The sequence below is a fragment of the Hoplias malabaricus genome, chromosome 2 (genome assembly GCF_029633855.1).
Source record: "Hoplias malabaricus isolate fHopMal1 chromosome 2, fHopMal1.hap1, whole genome shotgun sequence".
Classification (NCBI taxonomy): Eukaryota; Metazoa; Chordata; class Actinopteri; order Characiformes; family Erythrinidae; genus Hoplias; species Hoplias malabaricus.
The window spans coordinates 12,599,012-12,625,472 of NC_089801.1; the positions used below are offsets into that span (position 1 = coordinate 12,599,012).

A 26,461-nucleotide genomic window follows, 5' to 3' on the forward strand; every position below is an offset into this window, starting at 1 on the left:
GTGACTGACCGGATGTGCAGATTTTAGACAAAATATTACAGTTAATAAATCTGAATTCATTCAAACACTTACAGTATTACTTAACAGTAATTTCAGTGTTGAGAGTTCATTAGGTAATAACCATGATTACATAACAATAAAAATCAATATAATACCATATATTTTAGAAACCAGTTCCAAAATAAATTCCAGTATATTCCAGTTACAATCTGTTACAAAATGGACTCACCGGGGTCGCTGACGTTTATTGAACTTGTTGTGATGTTAAAGCCCAATGATGAATTACTGGCTGCCTGCACTAGTACATCACTGACATTGGTAGAAGTAGGAAGTGTTCCATTTGAACTAAACACAATCTGTGTGTCGGTAATAACAGAGCCACTCCTAAAATCAGGAGTTAAAAGAGGAGAGGTAATAGCTGGAACGTGTCAGATTTCCATTACAAACAGCAGAATGTGTTGCATGAGAAGGCATTTTCTTTCTTTAGTCATGTATCAATAAAATCAGACTTATTTGTCACTTACCTAAATCCCAGCACGATAATGTAGAGAAAGTTAAAGAATTTTAAACGGTAAAAAGGTGTTAGCTGGAAAAAAAAAAAGAATTCAAAAATCCACATTAATTCAATTCCTCTTGACATTCATTATGCTAGTTCTCATTTTTGAAAGAATTTTAGGACATCATGAGCAGTGATTCCTAATCCCAATCTTGGAGACTTTTAGGTACTTTTATGTTTTCTTATCTAGCCCAGTTGAATAAACAAACTAACTGCCAAGCCCTTCATACTGTTTAAAAATGTAAAACTGTAGACCAATATGCTGCAATTTTCAGAGCATGGAGTCTCCAGGAGAGAATTGAGAGACACTTAGGTGGGTTTCTATGAACAAGTATATAAAGAGACATAGTGCAATCTTTAAATAATGCTTAATTATTCACACAGTTAGCATTTTAAATCTTTTGAAATTCGTTTGATATTTCAATAAATTTCTAGCAATGTTTTAGAATTGTAATTTTTTCTATACAAAACCCATAATAATATGAAAAATCAATGCATAGTTTGTATTTAATGTTTAATGTTGGTTTATAATAATAACATTGATATAAAGTGGTTAAACTTACTCCTCTTATGACTTCCTGTTCACGGGTTTTATATATTTCAGAGCTGGGGTTGCTCAAATTCTGTATAAATGTTTCAGGTGAACTGAAGGACACACCAAAATAAGGATTTGATGCTTGAGCTGAGGTAGGTGGGACAGTTGTTGTAGTTTGGGTTGCACTGGTAGCAGGAGGCTGGCTTCCACTAATAGGAGTAGGTTGGGTTCCATTAGCAGAAGGAAGCTTGGTTCCATTGACAGTAGGAGGTTGGGTTACATTGACTGAAGGAGACAGGTTTCCACTAACAGGAGTAGGTTGAGTTCCATTAGTAGGAGACTTGGTTTCATTGACAGGAGGAATTTGGGTTCCATTCACAGGAGGAGACTGGTTTCCACTAACAGGAGTAGGTTGGGTTCCATTAACAGGAGGAATATTGGTTCCACTGACAGCAGTAGACTGATTTACATTAGCAGAAGCTGAAGTTGGAGTTGCACTGACAGCAGAAGACTGATTTACATTAGCAGAAGCTGAAGTCGGAGTTCCACTGAAGGCAGTAGACCGATTTACATTAGCATAAGCTGAAGTCGGAGTTGCACTGACAGCAGTAGACTGATTAACATTGGCAGATGTTAAAGCTCCACTGACTGTAGACGCAGACTGATTTGCATTAGCAGAAGTTGAAGCTCCACTGACTGTAGACGTAGACTGATTTGCATTAGCAGAAGTTGAAGCTCCACTTACTGTAGACGTAGACTGATTTACATTGTCAGAAGTCGAAGGTCCACTGACTGTAGACGTTGACTGATTTAGATTAGCAGAAGTTGAAGTTCCACTGACTGTAGATGTAGACTGATTTACATTGTCAGAAGTTGAAGGTCCACTTAGAGTAGACGTAGACTGATTTACATTGGCAGAAGTTGAAGGTCCACTGACTGTAGACGTAGACTGATTTACATTAGCAGAAGTTGAAGTTCCACTGACTGTAGACTGATTTACATTGTCAGAAGTTAAAGGTCCACTTAGAGTAGACGTAGACTGATTTACATTAGCAGAAGTTGAAGGTCCACTGACTGTAGACGTAGACTGATTTGCATTAGCAGAAGTTGAAGTTCCACTGACTGTAGACGCAGACTGATTTACATTGTCAGAAGTTGAAGGTCCACTGACTGTAGACGTAGACTGATTTACATTGGCAGAAGTTGAAGGTCCACTGAGAGTAGACGTAGACTGATTTACATTGGCAGAAGTTGAAGGTCCACTGACTGTAGACGTAGACTGATTTACATTGTCAGAAGTCGAAGGTCCACTGACAGTAGACGTAGACTGATTTACATTATCAGAAGTTGAAGGTCCACTGACTGTAGACGTAGACTGATTTACATTAGCAGAAGTTGAATGTCCACTGACTGTAGATGTAGACTGATCTGCATTAGGAGAAGTTGAAGCTCCACTGACAATAGACGTAGACTGATCTGCATTAGGAGAAGTTGAAGCTCCACTGACAATAGACGTAGACTGATCTGCATTAGGAGAAGTTGAAGTTCCACTGACAGCAGGAGTAAGCGTTGTCATTGTTAAACTTACTGTTGTATTATCTGTTGCACATCCATCTGTTAAAGAGAGGCAGGTTAAATATCAATACAGAAAATTATGCCTATGAAAAATGTTCATAACTTTTTCTTCAGTCTGAATAGGAAAAGAGGGTGGAACCAGCCAGGAAGGTAGATTTGGAATTAGATATAGGAGGCAGAACAGGAATCAGCAGCTTCTGAAAATGACAGAAGACATTATGCAAAGAATACTTGAGAAAAAATACGCAAGTGCTAAAATAGATAGCAAGGAATAGAATTTTGAATGACATTTTCATCTAAACATGAAAGCATAGGTTCATAAGTATAGACCTTCAATATTTTGGTCACTGGAACTCATAATATCAGAATATCAGTGGGAATTTTGGGCAACAGTGGAGACATTTTTTTCTTTTGTTTTCATTTTAAAACACAATGTGTAAATGTTTTAGGCACCAGAGATTTTGAGATTTAAAAAGCTATTTATCTGAGCAGTAAGTGTTTATTTGCGAAAAAAAGCCAAACAAACAATAAATAACTCCAAACATTAGAATAAATCCAAATAACATTGTTCCAGTAATATTCTGTGTGTGAATGTGTTGGTTTAACTTTTTCCAAATCTCTCCTTGTGGCAGTCTGTATTATTTGAGGTTATCATCCAATACCTAGTTTTACCAGTTTATCAAGGAGATCAAGCAGAATTTGTACAAAACATTTTCTTCAAACTCACTCACTGTCAGGACTGCAGGGCGGACTGACGGAGGCGGACGCACACGCTAAATTACACTGACTTTTATTTACAAAATATAACAAAACAGAAAGAGACTAGCATAACAGACAGAAAAGAAAGACTGAGACAGAGAGACTTGGACAGAAGGACAATACATGGAGTGAACTAAACTGAGATACAGATACAGACAAACCTGGCCTGAGATAACTAAACAGACAGAGAAAGCTAAGCAGACTAACCTTGACACAGAGATCTAAACCTGAACATGGAAAACTAAACAGACTGAACGGTATTGACAGACAACGAGAGACACAAGGAAGGAAACAGACAGAGAACAAACCCAAGCGTGGGACAGACAGACTGGACTGAGTAACATGATACTGGATGAAACAAAAACCAAATCTACACGGTCCTGTGTGAAAAAGTGTTTGCCCCTAAACCTCATAACTGGGGTCACCCTTAGCAGCAACAACTGCAATCAAGCATCTGTGGTAACTTACAATGAGTATTTCACAGTGTTATGGAGGAGGTTTGGCCCACTCATCTTTGCAGAATTGTTGTAATTCAGTCACATTGGAGAGTTTGAGCGTGAACCGCCTTTTTAAGGTCATGCTACAGCATCTCAATAAGAATCCGATCAGGACTTTGACTAGGCTACTCCAAAATCTTCAATTTGTTTTTCTTCAGCCATTCAGATCCTTGTCCTGCTACAGAACCCAAGTTCGTTTCAGGTTGAGGTCACCAACAGGGCTGGACATACTCGTTTAGGATTTTCTGGACAGCCGAATACATGGTTCCATTGATCACAGCCTTCCAGGTCCTGAAGCAGCAAAACAGCCCCAGACCATAACACTACCACCATCATTTTTTACTGCAGGTATGATGTACTTTTTCTGAAATTCTGTGTTAATTTTACGCCAGATGTAATGGGACACACACCTTCCAAAAAGTTCAACTTTTCTCTCATCAGTCCTAAGAGTATTTTCCCAAAAGTCTTGGAGATCATCAAGATGTTTTCTGGCAAAACTGAGACAAGCATTTATGTTCTTTTTGCTCAGAAGTGGTTTTCATCTTGGCTAGTGGCCATGTAGGCCATTTTTGCCCAGTCTCTTTCTTATGGTAGAGTCATGAACGCTGATCTTAACTGAGGCAAGTGAGGCCTGCAGTTCTTTGGATGTTGTTGTGGGTCATTTGTGAGTCATCGCCGTGCTCTTGGGGTAATTTTGGTAATTCCACGCTTTTGCCATTTGTGGATAATGGCTCTCAGAGTGGTTCGCTGGAGTCCCAAACCTTTAGAAATGGCTTTTTAACCTTTTCCAAACTGATAGATCTCAATTACTTTCTTTCTCATCTGTTCCTGGATTAATTTTATTTAGTTATTTATTTACTTAATATTATTATTATTATTATTTATTTATTTATTTTTTGTATCTTGGCACAATGTCTAGCTTTTGAGGATCTTTTGATCTACTTCTCTTTGTCAGGCAGATTTAAGTGAACTTAAGTTATTTTTTGACTGAGAACAGGTGTGGCAGTGATCAGGCTTGGGTGTGGCTAGAGAAATTGAACGTAGGTGAAGGGGGAGGCAAACACTTCTTCATACATGGCCATGTAGGTTTTAATTATTTTTCCTCCCTTAATAATAAAAACCTTCATTTAAAAACTACATTTTGTGTTTACTTGTGTTGTCTTTGACTAATATTTCAATTTGTCTGATGATCTGAAAGAGTGACAAACATGCAAATAAGTAAGAAATCATAAGGGCACAAATAATTTTCACACCACTGTACATATGTTTTATCCCTACACCTAGGTACAGTTTAGGGGCAGTCACACAGTAAACAGAAGAAATGTTTAGCATTTCAGCAGAGTGTAACCACACATACTCAAAGTAAACACACACACAACCCATGTGGATTGCATTATTAATTTTAGATATATGATTTTATAAATTTTTTTATAGTTTTATATTATATGTCAGAAAAGTTTTTTTTGTATTTTATAATGATTTTAATGTCCACCTTATTATTTATAGAGAGATTTTTTCCTGCCATATTACAATGCATATACTTGTAAAGATTGAAGTTTTTATATATAATGACTTTAATAACTAAACAAATGAATGAAAAATTAAAAGAATTTAAACTCTCTCACTGTTGGACCTAATCAAATACAAATCATATGTGTTATTAATAATGAGAGGCTGATCAAATATGTTGGGAGAGATAAGCTCTGCCAGTTCATTTTGCGAGTTGGTTTGGGAACAGGCAGGATTGGGAAACAAGACAATGGCAAATATTAACTAAAAATATTGTGGCCACCAGCCAATATGTAAAAATGAACAAAATAATTAACAAATGAATGATGCAAGAGGCATAAGCCAAATTCTTGACTAAAGCACCAATTTGGTTGAATGCACCTACTTTTTCAAACTAACAAACATTGTTTAAATATTTCAAACATATGAAATATTTAGTAAATAATAATAAAATAATAATAAAAATAATTAGTTGATTACTAATGGCTTATAGTAAAATAATGCTAAATAAATAAAAGAATCATAACACTCTAAATCACAAGTTGGTACATTTGTGGGTAATAGCCACAAGGCAGACTTAAGTTGTGTAAACATTCACTGGAATTCAGATTCTCTTAATGATAGAAAAGGAGAGTACTGATTAAGGAACTGATCACAATCTTACCAATCAAACACAAAACAGCCAGAATGACCCTCCAGTCCATTGTACTGTTCCTAAACTGAAGTGGAAAATGTTTTATTAATACATTTCTAAAAGCTTTATTTCCAGAATGCACACAGCTTTCTATTTCTGTGATTTATATTGATTAATAAAAAAACTATATTTCAAATAAAACAATTGAAAGATTTCTTGTTACAAATGAATACAGAGAAATGTGGAAATCTTAATTTTATATATAACCAAATTTACACATCAGCCAAAACATTAAAATGGCATAATTGTTTCATCCATTGTTCATCTATTCAAATTAATATATGGGTGCACTTATTCTACAAGAACAGACTGTTGTATTTATGTACAAATATAGTTTTGCATACTTTGTTAGTATTCAGGTGGTGGTGTGTTAGTGTGTGCTGTGCTGGTACAAGCAGATGAGACACAGCAGTGCTACAGAAGGTAGCAGAACAATTCAGGGACTACAGTCTATAATTTTAGATCTAAGTAATGATATTAGAATAAACCTAAACATTATATAACATTCATTCACTCATTATCTGTAACCGCTTATCCAGTTCAGGGTCACGGTGGGTCCAGAGCCTACCTGGAATCATTGGGTGCAAGGCAGGAATACACCCTGGAGGGGGGCGCCAGTCCTTCACAGGGCAACACAGACACACACACATTCACACCTAGGAGGAAACCCACGCGGACACAGGGAGAACACACCAACTCCTCACAGACAGTCACCCGGAGCGGGATTCAAACCCACAGCCTCCAGGCCCCTGGAGCTGTGTGACTGCGACACTACCTGCTGCACCACCGTGCCACCATTATATAACATAACATACTAAACTGTGAATATATATTCTGACATATCTCAGAGGGACAAAAAATACAATAAAATAAATCAAATAAAATAGTTTTCCATAAAAATGTCTTCTGTTCATAGTAGTTGTCAGTGATCATTGACAATTCATGATTCTATTAATTTATTCATTCATTCATTATCTGTAACCGCTTATCCAGTTCAGGGTCGCGGTGGCAATTAATTTACTTAAGCTTTAAATTAGCCAGTAGTCTTTTTACTGTAATTTTGCTTAATATGAGTTTACAGTCTTGGAATATTGGTTGTTACTCACCTGTCTTCACTGGTACCTCTTTTCTGTGAGATGTTGATGTCTTCAGTCTAGCTGCTAAGTAATAATGTGTCTAAAGAACCTGTAAAGGGGTTTTTAAATAGAGGTAGTGCTTACTGAAAAACTGTCCAGTGAGAGAGAGGCTGCAGGTTGTTTACCCTGTAAAACTTGAAAAACGACAAGTGATCTTTAAAAAAAAAAAAAAAAAAAGCAACAAAGAAAGAGAAAAATGTCGTTGTTTCCAGTGCCAGAGTCTACAAGGGGAAAAGAATATTTTCCCCTCAATAATTCAGAAATGCATGCATACAAGGGCATAGTAACCTACTGTCACTTGCTTTGTTTTTAAGTTTTAAATTTGTTTTTAAGAGTTAGTTATCAAAACACACACATTGGCAAAAAAATAACAAATATTGTTCGCTGGGTATTGTATGCTCAAACAATTGCATTCATTCGTTGTCTGTAAGTGCTCATCCAGTTCAGGGTTACAGAGGGTCTAGATCCTACCTAGACTCATTGGGCGCAAGGCAGGAACACAGCCTAGACAGGGCACCTGTCCATCACAGGGCACAACTTCTACGTCACGTCATTCATGAGCACTTTTGCATGGCCAATCCACCTACAAACACTGTGGGAGGAAACTAGAGCAGCTGTAGACAACCCATACAGACACAGGGAGAGCTCACCATAGTCCTCAAAGCCAGTTACTCGATGACAGGGCTTGAACCCACACACCCACAATCCTGGAGCACAGCAACATTACCTATTGCATGCAGATAAAACGTATTATGTAACAAATGAATGAGAAATAAAAAACAGAACCTTTCTTCTTTTGATATCCTTCTGATTCTTCTTAAATATATGATATTAGTCCATTATTTGTGTCCCTCTGGCTAAATGACACAATTAAATAAATAATAAAAAAAAAAACTTTATGCAATTCTAAATGGAATCATTCAAGTTTTAACCAATAATAGTAACAATTTAGTTCATTGTTAAGGACATATTTTTCTATAATAATATACAGATATTTAAAAGTGACAGGAAACTATGTTAACATAAGAGAACATACATAAACTTAAATTCATCATTATGGTGGATAGCTCATTTTTAGCACAGTTGTTTTCACAGGCTGACATTTTCTGTCTTCATGAATCTGTTTTTACCTTTAAAAAATGTTTAATTGGTTCAAGTAGTTTGGTATTAGTTGCATATCAGTATCATGTGGTATATTTGATATAAAAATAAAACTTAATCATTAATACTAAATGATTTAGAAACAGTTAAAACAAATGAACCTCCAAATAAAGTGGTAAATATACAAACTTTATTTGATACTGTCTTTAGAATAGTACACTTAGGCATTTAGATGTTGATTAATATAACGTTGCTGTCAGAACAAACTTGTACCACCAGTTTGTTGTTTTTTCCTTTTCTATGTTCAAAAACAGTAAAGAAAAAATAAAGTAAATCAATCTAAGGGTATAGATATGAACATATTCCTTTTCCTGTCATGTTGCTATTTTGAGGTATAATGTTTTGTTCCATTACTCATTTCATTCTAACAATCAGTAGGTTCAAAGTGAGATTTAATATCATTAACTAGACTAAAGATTAATGAAAGACAAACATCCTTATAATTGTTATAACGTGGAGGAATTTTTCAGGCATGTCCTAACCATAAGGACATTACCTTCATTAAATATTTCATTACATTATTAAGCAAAAAACTTCCTCATATAAATACACTTTTTCTTTTACAGATAGGATTTATCCCATTATACTATCAAAATAATTTAATTATACATTGCCAGTTCAAAAATAGACAAAAAACAATACTTATAGCTAGAAACATTTCTGTATTAATTCTTATTTTGCACTTTTGTTTTTTACTTTATTTCTATGATGTCATAATGTGTATATTTGTCTTCAGATCTGGATAACTGTTAGTAGTGGAATGCAGCTGAAAGCAACATCACTATAAGGGACATGAATAGCACTGGAAGTGAGCCGGCAATTCCTGTTGCAATATTTGGCTTGGGAGGGACTGTGGTGCTATTACCTGTGGAAAATACAAATAAAAATTAGTATACTACCAAAGCATTTAAAACTACTTGGTCCTTAAAGCTACCTTTCAAGGAAAGTGGATGTGCAGCATTACATCATCACTGTGAGTGCAAACTGACCTAAAGTCTGGATGACAGAGATGGAGCTTGGAATGACACTAAAGGACAGGTTTCCATTTTTAACTGCATTAAGAATGGTGTCATATACTTGGCCCTGGGTAACTGTACCAGAACTAAATAAGACTTCTAACGTTGTCACAATGGAGCCATTCCTGAAAATGCACACACAGACACACACACACACATATATATATATATAATGTATAAATGTTTTTGTAGTTATATCTATATAGGTATGTATTTATAATTATTTGTTTCTCACCGGAACTCTAAAACTTGCATGCCAAGAAAATTTTTGGGAAATGAAGCCTGGAAAAAGGGTGAAATCTGGAAAGGAGGCAGTAAAAATTAGGAAATATTAACACCCTTAACAAACTATTAACATATAAGGATGTTAATGAAATGACACATTTGCTCAAATTGTACATGGAACAAAGTTCAGTATTGCAAATTTCAGTTTTGTATTTTGCAATTTTCATAATTGTGAATCCTGTATGGGGTAAACATAAATATTTGAACAATATATGACCGAATATATGCGTAAAATATTTTACATTATATTTAATGGAAGATTCTATGCAGGTCTCTATGAAAATTGGGTGATCAAAGAACCTATAGGACTGTCTATTCAATGAAAATTATGCTGAGTGTTTACCTGAGTGGTGATGTTGTCAGCTAGTGCCTTAAACTGTGGAGATGTACTGTTGCTTAGATTTGAATCAAATGTTCTATTAATGCTGAAGATCACATTAAATGCTGAAGCAGGTTTTGTGGTTGTTGAAGCTGATGTTAAAACTGTAGTCTGGTTTGCACTGCTGAAAATTGTTGTTTGGGTGTCACTTGGGGCTTGCGTTGGTATGACTACAGAGATCCCAGACAAAATATTACAGTTAATAAAGTGGAACTAATTAAAAAACATATGCAAACATTATGCAAAAATATACAACAACACCTGGGTTATCAGTACATTAAGTAATATCATGTATTCTGAGAAACCAGTTCCAACATATATTCCAGTTACAGTCTGTTACAAAGAGACTCACTGGCTGTGCTGACATTTACTGAGTCTGCTGTGATGTTAAAACCCAATGTTGAATTGTTGGCTGCTTCCACCACTACATCTTTAACACTGGAAGGGCTAGGAAGTGTTTCGTTTGAACTAAAGTCAACCTCTGTGTCTGTAATTACAGAACCACTCCTGTAATGAGAAGATCATCATTAAGGCTGAGTCCTGTCAGTATTCCTTTTCATAAAACAGAACACAATTTCTAACATAAACAAGCATTTTTATACAATCCAATATCAATGAATCAGAATGATTTTTTTTCACTCACCTAAATCTTAACACACGCATCCTGCGAAAATTTGAGAATTTTGAGCGGAAATAAGGCGTTAGCTGGAATCAAAACAAACACAAAACTCCACATTAATTAATTTCCTTTTGAAAATCAAAGTTTACTTGTTACTTTGGATCTTGGAAAATCAAGAAAATGTGATTCCTAACCCCATATTGGAGACCTAATATGTTGTGCATTTTTGTCACGTCTCATCTTGCCCAGTTGAATCAATTAACTACCTGTCAAGTTCTTCATAGTTAAAATGTAGATTGCTACAATTTCCAAACTATTGGGTCAAAAGGACAGAAGCGGGAACCACTGTGGATTCTCCCTATGAGCAGGTTTATAAAGAGACAGGACAATGTTCACATTGATGGCTTTTTAAAATTCTTTTGAAATTCAGTTAATTGCTTTCATACATAGTTATGCTTTTACTTTGTAATATATGTTAGCAATAACAATACCAATGATATTTCTGTAGTTTGTATTCATTTTACATAAAGGACCTTGTAGGAAGTAGTAGTATATTGGTAGAATGGTACATTCATTCATTCATTCATTGTCTGAAACCGCTTATCCGATTCAGGGTTGCGTGGGTCTGGAGCCTGCCCAGAATCACTGGGCACAAGACAGGAACACACCCTGGAGGGGGTGCCCATCCTTTGCAGAATGGTACACGATTTTCTCAAATTTTCCAGATAAAATGTTGATGTGAAGTGGATAAACTTACTCCTGCGATGACTTTTGAAACACGGGTGTTATACGCTTCGGACTCTGGTTTGTTCAAATCTGGTGTGAATATTTCAGGTGAGCTGAAGGACACATAGTAGAAAGGATTTGATGCTTGAGCTGAGGTTGTTGGGACGCTTGGTGTAGTTTGGGACACACTGACATTAGTGGGAGTGCCAGAAAATGTAGTCTGGTTTGCACTGCTGGAAACTGTAGTCTGGTTTTCACTGCTGGAAACTGTAGTCTGGTTTGCACTGCTGGAAGCTGTAGTCTGGTTTGCACTGAGGGAAGCTGTAGTCTGGTTTGCACTGCTGGAAACTGTAGTCTGGTTTGCACTGCTGGAAACTGTAGTCTGGTTTGCACTGCTGGAAGCTGTAGTCTGGTTTGCACTGCTGGAAACTGTAGTCTTGTTTGCACTGCTGGAAGCTGTAGTCTGGTTTGCACTGCTGGAAGCTGTAGTCTGGTTTGCACTGCTGGAAACTGTAGTCTGGTTTTCACTGCTGGAGACTGTAGTCTGGTTTTCATTGCTGGAGGCTGTAGTCTGGTTTTCACTGCCAGAAACCGTAGTCTGGTTTTCACTGCTGGAAACTGTAGTTGGGTTTACACTACTGAAAATTGTAGTTTGGGTGTCACTTGGGGCTTGCGTTGGTATGACTACAGAGATCCCAGACAAAATATTACAGTTAATAAAGTAGAACTAATTAAAAAACATATGCAAACATTATGCAAAAATATGCAACAACACCAGGGTCATCAGTACATTAAGTAATATCATGTATTCTGAGAAACCAGTTCCAACATATATTCCAGTTACAGTCTGTTACAAAGAGACTCACTGGCTGTGCTGACATTTACTGAGTCTGCTGTGATGTTAAAACCCAATGATGAATTGTTGGCTGCTTCCACCAGTACATCTTTAACACTGGAAGGGCTAGGAAGTGTTCCGTTTGAACTAAAGTCAACCTCTGTGTCTGTAATTACAGAACCACTCCTGTAATGAGAAGATCATCATTAAGGCTGAGTCCTGTCAGTATTCCTTTTCATAAAACAGAACACAATTTCTAACATAAACAAGCATTTTTATACAATCCAATATCAATGAATCAGAATGATTTTTTTTCACTCACCTAAATCTTAACACACGCATCCTGCGAAAATTTGAGAATTTTGAGCGGAAATAAGGCGTTAGCTGGAATCAAAACAAACACAAAACTCCACATTAATTAATTTCCTTTTGAAAATCAAAGTTTACTTGTTACTTTGGATCTTGGAAAATCAAGAAAATGTGATTCCTAACCCCATATTGGAGACCTAATATGTTGTGCATTTTTGTCACGTCTCATCTTGCCCAGTTGAATCAATTAACTACCTGTCAAGTTCTTCATAGTTAAAATGTAGATTGCTACAATTTCCAAACTATTGGGTCAAAAGGACAGAAGCGGGAACCACTGTGGATTCTCCCTATGAGCAGGTTTATAAAGAGACAGGACAATGTTCACATTGATGGCTTTTTAAAATTCTTTTGAAATTCAGTTAATTGCTTTCATACATAGTTATGCTTTTACTTTGTAATATATGTTAGCAATAACAATACCAATGATATTTCTGTAGTTTGTATTCATTTTACATAAAGGACCTTGTAGGAAGTAGTAGTATATTGGTAGAATGGTACATTCATTCATTCATTCATTGTCTGAAACCGCTTATCCGATTCAGGGTTGCGTGGGTCTGGAGCCTGCCCAGAATCACTGGGCACAAGACAGGAACACACCCTGGAGGGGGTGCCCATCCTTTGCAGAATGGTACACGATTTTCTCAAATTTTCCAGATAAAATGTTGATGTGAAGTGGATAAACTTACTCCTGCGATGACTTTTGAAACACGGGTGTTATACGCTTCGGACTCTGGTTTGTTCAAATCTGGTGTGAATATTTCAGGTGAGCTGAAGGACACATAGTAGAAAGGATTTGATGCTTGAGCTGAGGTTGTTGGGACGCTTGGTGTAGTTTGGGACACACTGACATTAGTGGGAGTGCCAGAAAATGTAGTCTGGTTTGCACTGCTGGAAACTGTAGTCTGGTTTTCACTGCTGGAAACTGTAGTCTGGTTTGCACTGCTGGAAGCTGTAGTCTGGTTTGCACTGAGGGAAGCTGTAGTCTGGTTTGCACTGCTGGAAACTGTAGTCTGGTTTGCACTGCTGGAAACTGTAGTCTGGTTTGCACTGCTGGAAGCTGTAGTCTGGTTTGCACTGCTGGAAACTGTAGTCTTGTTTGCACTGCTGGAAGCTGTAGTCTGGTTTGCACTGCTGGAAGCTGTAGTCTGGTTTGCACTGCTGGAAACTGTAGTCTGGTTTTCACTGCTGGAGACTGTAGTCTGGTTTTCATTGCTGGAGGCTGTAGTCTGGTTTTCACTGCCAGAAACCGTAGTCTGGTTTTCACTGCTGGAAACTGTAGTTGGGTTTACACTACTGAAAATTGTAGTTTGGGTGTCACTTGGGGCTTGCGTTGGTATGACTACAGAGATCCCAGACAAAATATTACAGTTAATAAAGTAGAACTAATTAAAAAACATATGCAAACATTATGCAAAAATATGCAACAACACCAGGGTCATCAGTACATTAAGTAATATCATGTATTCTGAGAAACCAGTTCCAACATATATTCCAGTTACAGTCTGTTACAAAGAGACTCACTGGCTGTGCTGACATTTACTGAGTCTGCTGTGATGTTAAAACCCAATGATGAATTGTTGGCTGCTTCCACCAGTACATCTTTAACACTGGAAGGGCTAGGAAGTGTTCCGTTTGAACTAAAGTCAACCTCTGTGTCTGTAATTACAGAACCACTCCTGTAATGAGAAGATCATCATTAAGGCTGAGTCCTGTCAGTATTCCTTTTCATAAAACAGAACACAATTTCTAACATAAACAAGCATTTTTATACAATCCAATATCAATGAATCAGAATGATTTTTTTTCACTCACCTAAATCTTAACACACGCATCCTGTGAAAATTTGAGAATTTTGAGCGGAAATAAGGCGTTAGCTGGAATCAAAACAAACACAGAACTCCACATTAATTAATTTCCTTTTGAAAATCAAAGTTTACTTGTTACTTTGGATCTTGGAAAATCAAGAAAATGTGATTCCTAACCCCATATTGGAGACCTAATATGTTGTGCATTTTTGTCACGTCTCATCTTGCCCAGTTGAATCAATTAACTACCTGTCAAGTTCTTCATAGTTAAAATGTAGATTGCTACAATTTCCAAACTATTGGGTCAAAAGGACAGAAGCGGGAACCACTGTGGATTCTCCCTATGAGCAGGTTTATAAAGAGACAGGACAATGTTCACATTGATGGCTTTTTAAAATTCTTTTGAAATTCAGTTAATTGCTACATACTTATGCTTTTACTTTGTAATATATGTTAGCAATAACAATACCAATGATATTTCTGTAGTTTGTATTCATTTTACATAAAGGACATTGTAGGAAGTAGTAGTATATTGGTAGAATGGTACATTCATTCATTCATTCATTGTCTGAAACCGCTTATCCAGTTCAGGGTTGCGGTGGGTCTGGAGCCTGCCCAGAATCACTGGGCACAAGACAGGAACACACCCTGAAGGGGGTGCCCATCCTTTGCAGAATGGTACATGATTTTCTTAAATTTCCCAGATATAAAATGTTGATGTGAAGTGGTTAAACTTACTCCTGCGATGACTTTTGAAACACGGGTGTTATATGCTTCGGAGTTGGGGCTGTTCAAATCTGTTGTGAATGTTTCAGGTGAGCTGAAGGACACATTGAATAAATGATTTGATGCTTGAACTGAAGTTGTTGGGATGGCTGTTGTAGTTTGGGATACACTGATAGAAGTTGGTTGGGTTCCATTTAGAGGAGAAGTAGGCTGAGTTACAGTAGTAGAAGTTGAACCCTGGTTTCCACTGCCAGAAGAAGGAGGCTGAGTTACAATAGGTGAAGTTGAACCCTGGTTTCCACTGCCAGAAGAAGCAGGCTGAGTTGCTGTAGTTGAAGTTGAACCCTGGTTTCCACTGCCAGAAGAAGGAGGTTGATTTACAGTAGTAGAATTCGAACCCTGGCTTCCACTGCCAGAAGAAGCAGGCTGAGTTGCTGTAGTTGAAGTTGAACCCTGGTTTCCACTGCCAGAAGAAGGAGGCTGAGTTACAGTAGTAGAAGTTGAACCCTGGTTTTCACTGGCAGTAGAAGGAGGCTGAGTTACAGTAGTAGAAGTTGAACCCTGGTTTTCACTGGCAGTAGAAGGAGGCTGAGTTACAGTAGTAGAAGTTGAACCCTGGTTTTCACTGGCAGTAGAAGCAGGCTGAGTTACAGTAGTAGAAGTTGAACCCTGGTTTTCACTGGCAGTAGAAGGAGGCTGAGTTACAGTAGTAGAAGTTGAACCCTGGTTTTCACTTGCAGAAGAAGGAGGCTGAGTTACAGTAGTAGAAGTTGAACCCTGGTTTTCACTTGCAGAAGAAGGAGGCTGAGTTACAGTAGTAGAAGTTGAACCCTGGTTTTCACTGGCAGTAGAATGAGGCTGAGTTACAGTAGTAGAAGTTGAACCCTGGTTTTCCCTGGCAGTAGAAGGAGGCTGAGTTACAGTAGTAGAAGTTGAACCCTGGTTTTCACTGGCAGTAGAAGCAGGCTGAGTTACAGTAGTAGAAGTTGAACCCTGGTTTTCACTGGCAGTAGAAGCAGGCTGAGTTACAGTAGTAGAAGTTGAACCCTGGTTTTCACTGGCAGTAGAAGGAGGCTGAGTTACAGTAGTAGAAGTTGAACCCTGGTTTTCACTGGCAGTAGAAGCAGGCTGAGTTACAGTAGTAGAAGTTGAACCCTGGTTTTCACTGGCAGTAGAAGGAGGCTGAGTTACAGTAGTAGAAGTTGAACCCTGGTTTTCACTTGCAGAAGAAGGAGGCTGAGTTACAGTAGTAGAAGTTGAACCCTGGTTTTCACTTGCAGAAGAAGGAGGCTGAGTTACAGTAGTAGAAGTTGAACCCTGGTTTTCACTGGCAGTAGAATGAGGCTGAGTTACAGTAGTAGAAGTTGAACCCTGGTTTTCCCTGGCAGTAGAAGGAGGCTGAGTTACAGTAGTAGAAGTTGAACCCTGGTTTTCACTGGCAGTAGAAGCAGGCTGAGTTACAGTAGTAGAAGTTGAACCCTGGTTTTCACTGGCAGTAGAAGCAGGCTGAGTTACAGTAGTAGAAGTTGAACCCTGGTTTTCACTGGCAGTAGAAGGAGGCTGAGTTACAGTAGTAGAAGTTGAACCCTGGTTTTCACTGGCAGTAGAAGGAGGCTGAGTTACAGTAGTAGAAGTTGAACCCTGGTTTTCACTGGCAGTAGAATGAGGCTGAGTTACAGTAGTAGAAGTTGAACCCTGGTTTTCACTGGCAGTAGAAGCAGGCTGAGTTACAGTAGTAGAAGTTGAACCCTGGGTTTCAGTGGCAGAAGAAGCAGGCTGAGTTGCTGTAATTGAAGTTGAACCCTGGTTTTCACTGGCAGTAGAAGTAGGCTGAGTTGCTGAAATTGAAGTTAAACCCTGGTTTTCACTGGCAGTAGAAGCAGGCTGAGTTACAATAGAATGAGTTAACACAGTGGTTGAGGATGGACCTGAAGTCAATGAATCCTCCATTGCGAATCCCTCTATTAAAAAGAGACAGTGTCATTAAAGAGAAATGGGTGGATGGGAATCATTCATCACATACTTTATAACTTAATAACAAACAAATTAATTGACATTTACTAATTGTTTGCTACAGGCCTATATGACAAATGTGGTATAATATTATGTAAAAAAAATACCTAAGATTCAAAAACCAACACATTATTTATTTATATGTATTTTTATATATAAGTAAATGAGAGTAGGAATAAAGCCATACATCTCTTTCAGTAAAAAAAAAAAAAAACATTTATGACATCATTCCCGGTCTCTTTTGCATTCTGAATCCAGCTTCTGGTGGAATATAGGTTGTTCTACAGACTGTATTACAGCTGGCACTCAGATTCTCTGAATTACTGTAAACGACAGTACTGATACACAGAAAGTAAGTTAAAGTCTTACCTATAAGGAACAACACAGTCAGAATGACCCTCCAGTCCATTTTACTGTTCCAAACATAACATGAAAGGTTTTTTATTACAAACATACTTCCAAAATGTACAGAATATTTATGATTTTTTTTTACATTAAAAATGTCCTTGCAGGAACAGCAAAAACTTTAAAATACCTCAATTTTTACACTCTTAGTTCCTTTTATCAGCTCAAATAAACATATGGATGCACTTTGTAGTTGAACAATGGCAGAGTGTAGTCAATCTGTTGCTAATAGAGCTGTTATTGTTTGGGTGATGGAAAATATTTTAAATTGTATCGACATTGACGTGGTTGTAGACATACAATAAAATGAATAAATTAATGTAAAATTCTATAAAAGTTGCTCCTGTTGATGTTAGAGTTCTGTGATCATTGAAAATCTATTCATTAAAATCACACGTGTAAAAAGAAAAAAAATGTAATTAAACAGATATAAGCTATAACTGACTTAGGAATTCTATTTATTTTATAGAATACATTATTTGACTCAGGTTTGTCATTTAAATAGTTTTTAATTATGTATACAATGTATATGAATTAAATTGAAAAATACCTGCGAACACCTAGTATTGTTCAAAATTGGCTTTCATCTTAGAAAAGCTGTGTGTGTGTATATATATATATATATATATACTTTCTTTTGTAGTCATAATATAATATATATTTTTAATGATAGAATTCTCATTTTGACTTACTTGTATCCAGAGGTAACTGTTTTCTGGGAGATTTGCAATGGCCTCTGATCAGCTGCAAAGCACAAATGTGGCTTGAAACCCAGTAAACCCAACTTTTAAATGAGGGTGTGTACAGAGTAATTATTTAATGACAGAGATATTTTGTTTACCCAGATGAACCTGACAAACAGCATGATTAAAAAAAACAAACATCTTGTCTCTTATGCCTTACGGAAACTCCCTGATTCATTTCAGTAATACGTACAAACACAGGCTGGGAACCATGCTCTCTCTTACCAAGGGAATTTGTTGAGGGCAGTCTAATATATGATCTAAAATATGGCCATCATCCAGAGGGGTCTCAGTGGGAGTCTGGAATTTTATTTTCCTTTAAATATTAATATCATTCAAAGATCACAATAAATGTTGCTAACTAATGCAAATTTAAAATTTAAATCTATCGGTTGATTGATGGATTTAATTGTGTGTCCTATCCACCCCTTGCACAAAGTGAATTAGTCTGCCCCTGGCTTGCTCACTTGAGGGTTTTACATTTGTCTTTACATTTCATGTCAAATCTTGTCTTACTGGAATTCTGTGAAGCTGCTTTGTGACAACATCAGTTGTGAAAAGCGCTATATAAATAAATTTGATTTGAAATTTGATTTGACTTTACTGGGCTTTTTAACTAGATGCATTTAACTCAGCGTTCTTTCTGCTGAAGCGGCAGTGTGTGTTGTATCTGTGCTATGGAAAATGATGCCCAAGAAAGCTAAATCCGGTTTTCAGACAAGAAAAGAGAGGCAGGGAAAAAAAGAAATGTGCGAAAGCAACTGTTAACAAATTTCTTTCTTAAAGAAAGGTGAGCCTAAATGTGAAAGCAAAATCCTACATTAAGTAAACTCCTGTGGTTAAAACATTTAAATACCACCTTGATTCTCAGTGCTAAAAGCAGCATAGCACAAAATTTGAAATGACATGGTGCCTTATTTGTAATCTGAGGTAAACTCTAAATACTTTTTTTTTTATTGCAAAGCCTACCGCACCATTGCACTAATTCAAAATAATATACAGTATATAAATATTTATTATACATAATATAATTAGACTAATAATCTAACTTAGTAGGCTCAGTGTCATAGCTTCATTAGGTTTGACTGTCAAATCAGTAGCTGACTTGTAAAACGCATGGCACTCAGTTTCGGAAACTGTCACAGAGGGTGTTTAAAATTTAGAAGGTTTAAAATGATTTAATATTCATTCATTTTAGCTATTTATACTGTAACGTGTTAAGCAACACTAAACTCACACTCTCTGTTTTACTGTGGCATATGTTTGGCTATAGCCTAATTAGAATAAGAGATTAAAATCAATTCCATCCAAAGTTTTTATGATGCAAATCATGTTAAGCTACCATTGGTGGCATTTATTTTTATAGCTTTTAATCATCCTGCAAATAAAACAAAAATTCAGTGAAGTCTTTAGTGATTAGGATATTGTTTGTTATACATATAAGAGATGTTAGATTAATGTGTGGTTAGATAACTGGACTGAACTTGTTTTGTTGGGTGAGGGCAGCCTATGAGCACTGCTTGTGCATAGGACGCAGAATTTGGTGCAAAGCCTCTGCCATCATCTGTGTCCTTGTGTTGTTGGTGCGCTGTGTTTGAACCTTGATGTTCTCCACCAGAATGCTGAAAATATTCACATTGCTCTGGATTAAAATTATTTACTCATCTAATTTTTAAAGAATAACAAAATAACTTGTGAATGGAAAAGGACTATATGGAATTTTGTCTAAAATTCTGATTAGTCATGGTCCTCCCAGAACACGCTGTGCAAAATGCAAGTGGACTTTCAACTTTGCCTAACTGTGGTCTGCCGTCTCCTTGCTATCAATCTCTATACTAAAGTGCACTAGGACTTGGGGGAGCTGCTGCATGTTCCTTTGACCACATTGGTTAAGGGTCTGTAATGTAGTGATGTTTGATAACATCAATTTCCTTTCCGATCCGATAGTGAGTTAGGCTGAGATCACCAATACTGTGCAAATACATCTAATGTGTCTGGTAAATCTGGAGGAAGTAGTGTATTTCACATCATAGCTTCATAAAAATAGAAGGCACAAATAGGTTTTATCATATAAAATAATTACAAAAATACAATTAAATATGTAACGCGATAAATTGGTAAAATGTACAAACTTTATTTCATACTGCCTTTAGAATAGTATACAAGCTCTGTATACATTGTTGAATAATATAATGATTGAATAAATAAACTCTTGTACATCATCTTTTTCTTTTAAAAAATATTTGGCAGATTTTTAATAAAGTAATAATATTAAATAAAACAACTCATTGTATCAACATAAGCACAAATCTGTTTTCTTTACTTTTTCCTGTAAAGTTGTTATCTTAAGGTACATACCCCATTTCATTCTAAAAGAAACCAAATTAAATTGTATTTTCAGAGTGAGATGAATCAATATCATTAACTAGATTACAACAATAGATAAATCAGTTTTTCTGTCAGATTAATTAAAGACACAATCTTTATTTTCTGTCAGATGTGGATGAATTTCAGACATGTTCTGTACCATATGAACATGAACATCATTAAATCTTGTTAGTTAAAAAAGGAGCATTTTCTCATATAGATGCACATACCTTTTTAAAAAAAAGGCATTCATACCTAATTTAAAATGAGCTAAAGATTACAAAATCATTGATTATAACTTGTCAAATGGAGGCAAATATATTTATTCTTTTCCAGTACTACTTTAAAGGAACCCTAGGTAGAATTTTTACCTTAAAATTACCACTTTAAAATTATTGTTTTGCTTCACATTCATGTAATAGTGAGAAAAGTCCCTCTGTTGTTGCTACTCCAGACTCAGCACTGCAGACCCTGCACTATGTATTTGCTGGAAGAGGGTAGGAAACCAATCCCTTCCTACCCCCAAAATTTCAGGACAGTGAATAGCACTCTGTGATTGTAGGTGGAGCCTAGGTGGAAATATACCCAATCTAACCTAGTGTTCCTTAAAGTTTTCATTATGTATATTTGAATTCTGAACAGGATTACTGTTAGAAGTGCAATGCAGCTGAAATCAAAATCGATATGAGGTACATCAGTAGCACTGGTAGTAAGCTGGCCATTCCGGGTGCCATGGAATTGATAGGACCTGTGAAAATATAAATAAAATTTAGTGTCCTTAAGAACCATATCAATTAAGCTATTTTTCAAGAAAAGCTTTTAATTAACAAATACATAATCACTGTGCAAACTGACCTGAAGTCTGGGTGACATCGATGGAGCTTTGAATGATGTTTAAGGTAACTTTTCCTTTGTTAATTGCATCAGTAATGATGTTTTTTAGTTGGGTCACAGTAGCATCATTGGACCTAAATGAGAGTAGGGTTGATGTCACAATGGAGCCACTCCTGAAAATGCAGAGGCAAATAAACATACAGGTTCTGAGTAGGACATCATAAAAAGCAACATGTATCAAAAAAATAAATAAAAAATTCCCCTCACCGGAATGACAAAACATCCAATCTCAGGAAATTGGGAAAGGCATCCTGAAAAACTCGTGTAAACTGAAAAACATGAACCAGAAATCAGAAATATAATAACACTCAAATGCCTCCACAAAATTTTGTTGTGTTTTAAATGTTTCCCTGATGCTGTGCATGGAACATACTTCAGTGTTACAACTTTCTGCTAATTTTAATGCTTTGTATTTGAGCAATTTGTATTTATCTGCCAAATTTAATACAGTGAAATAAATGTAAAAGTGTGCGTTATATCATGTATTTTACACTCAGGAGCTAATGTAAAGTAATTGCTCAACAAAATGTGCACCAATATGATTTCCATAGAGGACACAAAACATTTGGCCAGGCAATTAAATCTGATCAAGTGTTTGTATTACAATATGCATTGGAATATCAAGTAACTTATCGAACTGTCAGTTATAAGTTATGTAAACATTTCACAGATTTTTTCCCATTTTACCTGACTGGATATACTGGAAGCTAGTGCTATAAACTGAGGAGATGTGTTGTTGTTCAAAGATGAATTAAAGGTTTCATTGATGCTGAAGGAAAAACTGAATGTTGAAGCAGGTGTTATGGCTATTGTAACTGCTGTTGAAGGTGTAGACTGGATTGTGCTGCCAACAGCTGTAGAGTGGTCTGGGTTGCTGGACATTGTAGACTGGATTGTGCTGTTGGCGGTTGTAGACTGGGCTGTGTTGCTGGAAGCTGTAGACTGGATTGTGCTGCCGGCAGCTGTAGACTGGTCTGTGTTGCTGGAAGGTGTAGACTGGCTTGTGCTGCTGGTGGCTGTAGACTGGGCTGTGTTGCTGGAAGGTGTAGACTGGATTGTGCTGCCGGTGGCTGTAGACTGGTCTGTGTTGCTGGAAGGTGTAGACTGGATTGTGCTGCTGGCGCCTGTAGACTGGGCTGTGTGACTGGAAGGTGTAGACTGGATTGTGCTGCCGGTGCCTGTAGACTGGGCTGTGTTGCTGGAAGGTGTAGACTGGATTGTGCTGCCAGTGGCTGTAGACTGGGCTGTGTTGCTGGAATGTGAAGACTGGATTGTGTTAATGGTGGCTGCAGACTGGTCTGTGTTGCTGGAAGGTGTAGACTGGATTGTGCTGCTGGTGGCTGCAGACTGGTCTGTGTTGCTGGAAGATGTAGACTGGATTGTGCTGCCGGCGGCTATAGACTGTTCTGTATTGCTGGAAGGTGTAGACTGGATTGTGTTGCTGGAGGCTGCAGACTGGGTTGTGCTGCTGGAATCTGAAGGCATGCCAGTAGAGATAGACTGAGTTACAGAAGCCAAAGTTGAAGCCTGGTTTCCACTAGCAGAAGGAGTTACTGTAGTATCTGAGGATAAGATTGTTGCTGTTGTTGAAATCTGGCTTGTAGCATTTGATGATTGTGTTATAGATCCCTCTGTTAAAGAAAGGCAGTTTTGTTAAATAACAATAGGTTTATGGGAATTGTGTGAATTGTGTGAGTGGTGTATCACATATTGATCTAAATATGAGAGCAAAGGTATATCCCTTCAATATTTTTACTAGAGCTCATCATTTTAGACTAATCATTTTAGACAATGTTTTAGACATATTTATATATAAAATCACATGCCTTTTATATGCATTTTCCATGTAGTTCCCCCTTTCTGCAGACTCATATTGTGAGAGCACAGTAGAAGCATTATAATGAAAATAGTGCTTATAGTGTTGAAGAGAAGTAAATGTAATTTTCACATATGCTCCTGAAATGGGAGTATCAGATTTGGAAACAAGTAATTAAAGGTTAGGCAGTACTCCAAAAGCTGCACTCCAAAGGAATAATCTTTGAGTAAAACATTGGCAATAATGCAGAGCAACTGATTTAAAATCTTACCTATCAGGCACAACACAGCCAGAATGACCCTCCAGTCCATTGTGTTGTTCCTAACATAAAATGGAATTTGTTTGTCAGTAATAAATAAATAAAATATTTACCTCCAAAATGCACACAAATGTCATGATTTATTGTATGTATTTAATGCTGTATTATATAGAATTAAACCCCTAATGGATACAAAATTTTTTTTTTAAATAAATTAAGAAATATAAATATAAATACATAAATACAGCTCAGGCAAAAAAGTTAAATTAAGTTGTTTACATCCCTTAGTCCATATGGTGTTCTGCATTATTTATTTATTTATTTATTTTTTGCCCTTTCTAGGACCAATACAGAGCAGGTATTTTTTGGGTAGTGGACCATTCATATTGCATTCACACTGTGGTGGTGATGTGTTAGTGTGTGCTGTGCAGAGCAATAGATGGACTACTGTGTATCATTTTAGAACAACCAAATACTATTAACCATACATATCAAATGATATTCTGATATTCTTCAGAGGAATAAAAATAATAATCTATAGAAGTTGGTTCTGTTCATGCTAGAGATCAGTGATCATTGACCATCCATTCTAAAAATCACCCATGTAACACAAGATCCAACAGTTGTAATTGACTATATTGATTAATTCATTGTCTGTAACAACTTGTACAGTTCATGGTTGCGGTGCATCAGGAGCCAATCCAGAATCACTTGTCGCAATGCAGGGCCACTCACTGAACAAAGCACCAATACGTCACAGAGCATCACAAACTCACTCAGTCACTCATACCTATACACACATTTGAGTAGCCCTCTCAGTATGGATTTTTGGACTAGGCAAGAACTTATATCATCAATGAAACCCACACAAACACAGGGATAACACATAAAACTTCACACACACAGTGACCCAAAGCAGGGTGTGTGCCCACAACCCCAGGATCCTTGAACTGTTTGACAGCAACATTAAATTTTGCACCACACTGCCACCATAAAACTTATTTGACTTATGAATTATAATTTATAAACTTCTTATAAACATTCTACAATATCAACAAAAAAACTTTAACTAACTCTAAAACAAATAAAAATATTTCCAACTGTAGTTTAACTTAAATGTTTCAACAGAAAACCAATGCATGCATGTTTTAAATTTGCCATCATTCTTGAAATACTAACTTGAGAAAATGCTCTCTGTGACTCACCTGAATTTACTGGAAGCTGTCTTCTCTAAGAAAAGTGATACTCTCATATCAGGTGCAAATCAAGTGTGAGGTCAGTGAGCCAGTAAATATATATCTATATGGAGGAAGTTATCAAGAAATGGTCCAATGATAGACAGGCTTCATATTTTATACAAAATTCCTGGCAAACAAGTAAAAAAAAAATGAAGCACAAATATCTTTTGTTTCTCATGTCAATTGATTTATTGCATCTAGTCCTCTGTATAAAGGATCTTTTTTTTTCATGTACTGTTCAAGTAATGTTTGCTAAATCACATTATGTAACATATAGCCAGGTTAGTGATGCCTAAACCATACGGACCACTTTGATTATATATTGTATTGTGATAAGCCTGGTCAAAATCATTTATACACTTTGCCATATGTTTTGTATACTTATGTTCTGATGAGTAAATTCAGCATTAAGATGTAACTACTGTGGACACAGATGTCTAAATTGCATAGAAGAAAATTGTTAATAAAATGGGACACTGAAGGCAAGGCAAGTTTATTCATAGAGCACCTTTCATACAAAAGCAATTCAAAGTGCTTTACAGAAGAAACATTTAAATTAAAAGCAAGAATAAAAATAATAAAACTAAATAAGACAAAATATTGGGAAATATATTGTATTATGTAATGTATTATATAAGGAAATACATAAAAAGAGTAAAATGATTAAAATAATTTAAAATGATACAATAAAAGAAATGAACTAAACTGCCATTACAGAATATAAGTGCAGAGTATTTTAAACTGAGCTGTGAGCCTGCTCAAACAGCAATGCTTTCAGTCTTGATTTAAAAGTGTCTAAAGTCAGGGCTCTTCTAATGTTCTCAGTCAGCTGGTTCCATTTAAAAGCGGCATAGTAGCTAAACGTTGCTTCTTCATGTTTAGTTTTCACTACAGGGAGGACTACCTGACTAGTTCCTAAATATCTGAGAGCTCTGCTTGGCTCATGTCTCTATAGCAGATCTGATAAATACACTGGTCCTACACCACTAAGACATTTATAGACCAGTAATAACAGCTTAAAGTCTGTTCTGTAACAGACTGGTATCCAGTGTAAGGATTTGTGAATGGGGGGGATGTGATCTCTTCTTTTATTCTGAGTGAGAAATCTGGCAGCTGCATTTTGAATCAGCTGAAGCTGTTTAATGGTCATTTTTGGAAGTCCAGTTAAGAGACCATTACAGTAATCAATCCTGCTAGAAATAAAGGCATTTATAAGTTTCTCCAGGTCTGGTTTTGTCAGAAAATCTCTAATCTTAGTGATGAAAAAATGCTATTAAAAAAAATCTATTAACTGCTTTAATATGACTACTAAAACTGAGAGTTGAGTCCATTAATACGTAAGTTCTTCAGATTTGAGGGCTGTTCCCAAATAGTATGATCTCAGTTGTATCTTTATTCAGCTGCAGAAAGCTGTGTCCCATCCAGTTAGTGATGTGTTCAAGGCACTTGCATATTAAGTCAACTGGACCAGAGTCGTTTGAGGACAGGGCTTTTTAAATCTGAGTATCATCTGCATAGCTGTGATAAGACAGCCCATAGTCCTG

At 36.6% G+C, this 26,461-nt stretch overlaps 2 protein-coding genes and 2 long non-coding RNA genes across 4 annotated transcripts; all 4 read right to left on the reverse strand.

Moving 5' to 3' along the window:
* Positions 1-2,130: 2,130 nt before the first annotated feature.
* Positions 2,131-7,286, reverse strand: LOC136674522 (uncharacterized). The gene is made up of 3 exons (XR_010796057.1): positions 7,232-7,286; positions 6,096-6,150; positions 2,131-2,705 (listed from the first exon to the last, which is right to left on the reverse strand). It is a non-coding gene; the product is annotated as an uncharacterized lncRNA (long non-coding RNA).
* Positions 7,287-9,171: 1,885 nt separating this feature from the next.
* zgc:111983 (uncharacterized protein LOC550501 homolog) lies at positions 9,172-10,765 on the reverse strand. Its single transcript, XM_066652617.1, has 6 exons — positions 10,746-10,765; positions 10,455-10,609; positions 10,067-10,272; positions 9,674-9,738; positions 9,412-9,563; positions 9,172-9,287 (listed from the first exon to the last, which is right to left on the reverse strand). Exons 1-6 carry the CDS (start codon positions 10,763-10,765, stop codon positions 9,172-9,174), a joined length of 714 nt encoding a protein of 237 aa, XP_066508714.1.
* Positions 10,766-11,701: 936 nt separating this feature from the next.
* On the reverse strand, positions 11,702-17,132 carry LOC136675850 (serine-rich adhesin for platelets-like). Its single transcript, XM_066652629.1, has 5 exons — positions 15,195-17,132; positions 14,464-14,525; positions 14,173-14,327; positions 13,338-13,990; positions 11,702-11,947 (listed from the first exon to the last, which is right to left on the reverse strand). Exons 1-5 carry the CDS (start codon positions 17,130-17,132, stop codon positions 11,702-11,704), a joined length of 3,054 nt encoding a protein of 1,017 aa, XP_066508726.1.
* A 5,849-nt stretch (positions 17,133-22,981) lies between these two features.
* LOC136687795 (uncharacterized) lies at positions 22,982-24,944 on the reverse strand. The gene is made up of 3 exons (XR_010800534.1): positions 24,885-24,944; positions 23,692-23,741; positions 22,982-23,235 (listed from the first exon to the last, which is right to left on the reverse strand). It is a non-coding gene; the product is annotated as an uncharacterized lncRNA (long non-coding RNA).
* Between the last annotated feature and the right edge of the window lie 1,517 nt (positions 24,945-26,461).

Coding starts and splice junctions, on each gene's coding strand:
- zgc:111983 (XM_066652617.1), bottom strand. CDS start 10,765: ATGCGTGTGTTAAGATTTAG. Junction 10,273..10,454: donor AGTAAATGTCAGCACAGCCA/GTGAGTCTCTTT, acceptor GGATCTCTGTAG/TCATACCAACGCAAGCCCCA. Junction 9,739..10,066: donor CTGACAACATCACCACTCAG/GTAAACACTCAG, acceptor CCTCCTTTCCAG/ATTTCACCCTTTTTCCAGGC.
- LOC136675850 (XM_066652629.1), bottom strand. CDS start 17,132: ATGGAGGATTCATTGACTTCAGGTCCATCCTCAACCACTGTGTTAACT. Junction 14,328..14,463: donor ATGCGTGTGTTAAGATTTAG/GTGAGTGAAAAA, acceptor TTCTCATTACAG/GAGTGGTTCTGTAATTACAG. Junction 13,991..14,172: donor AGTAAATGTCAGCACAGCCA/GTGAGTCTCTTT, acceptor GGATCTCTGTAG/TCATACCAACGCAAGCCCCA.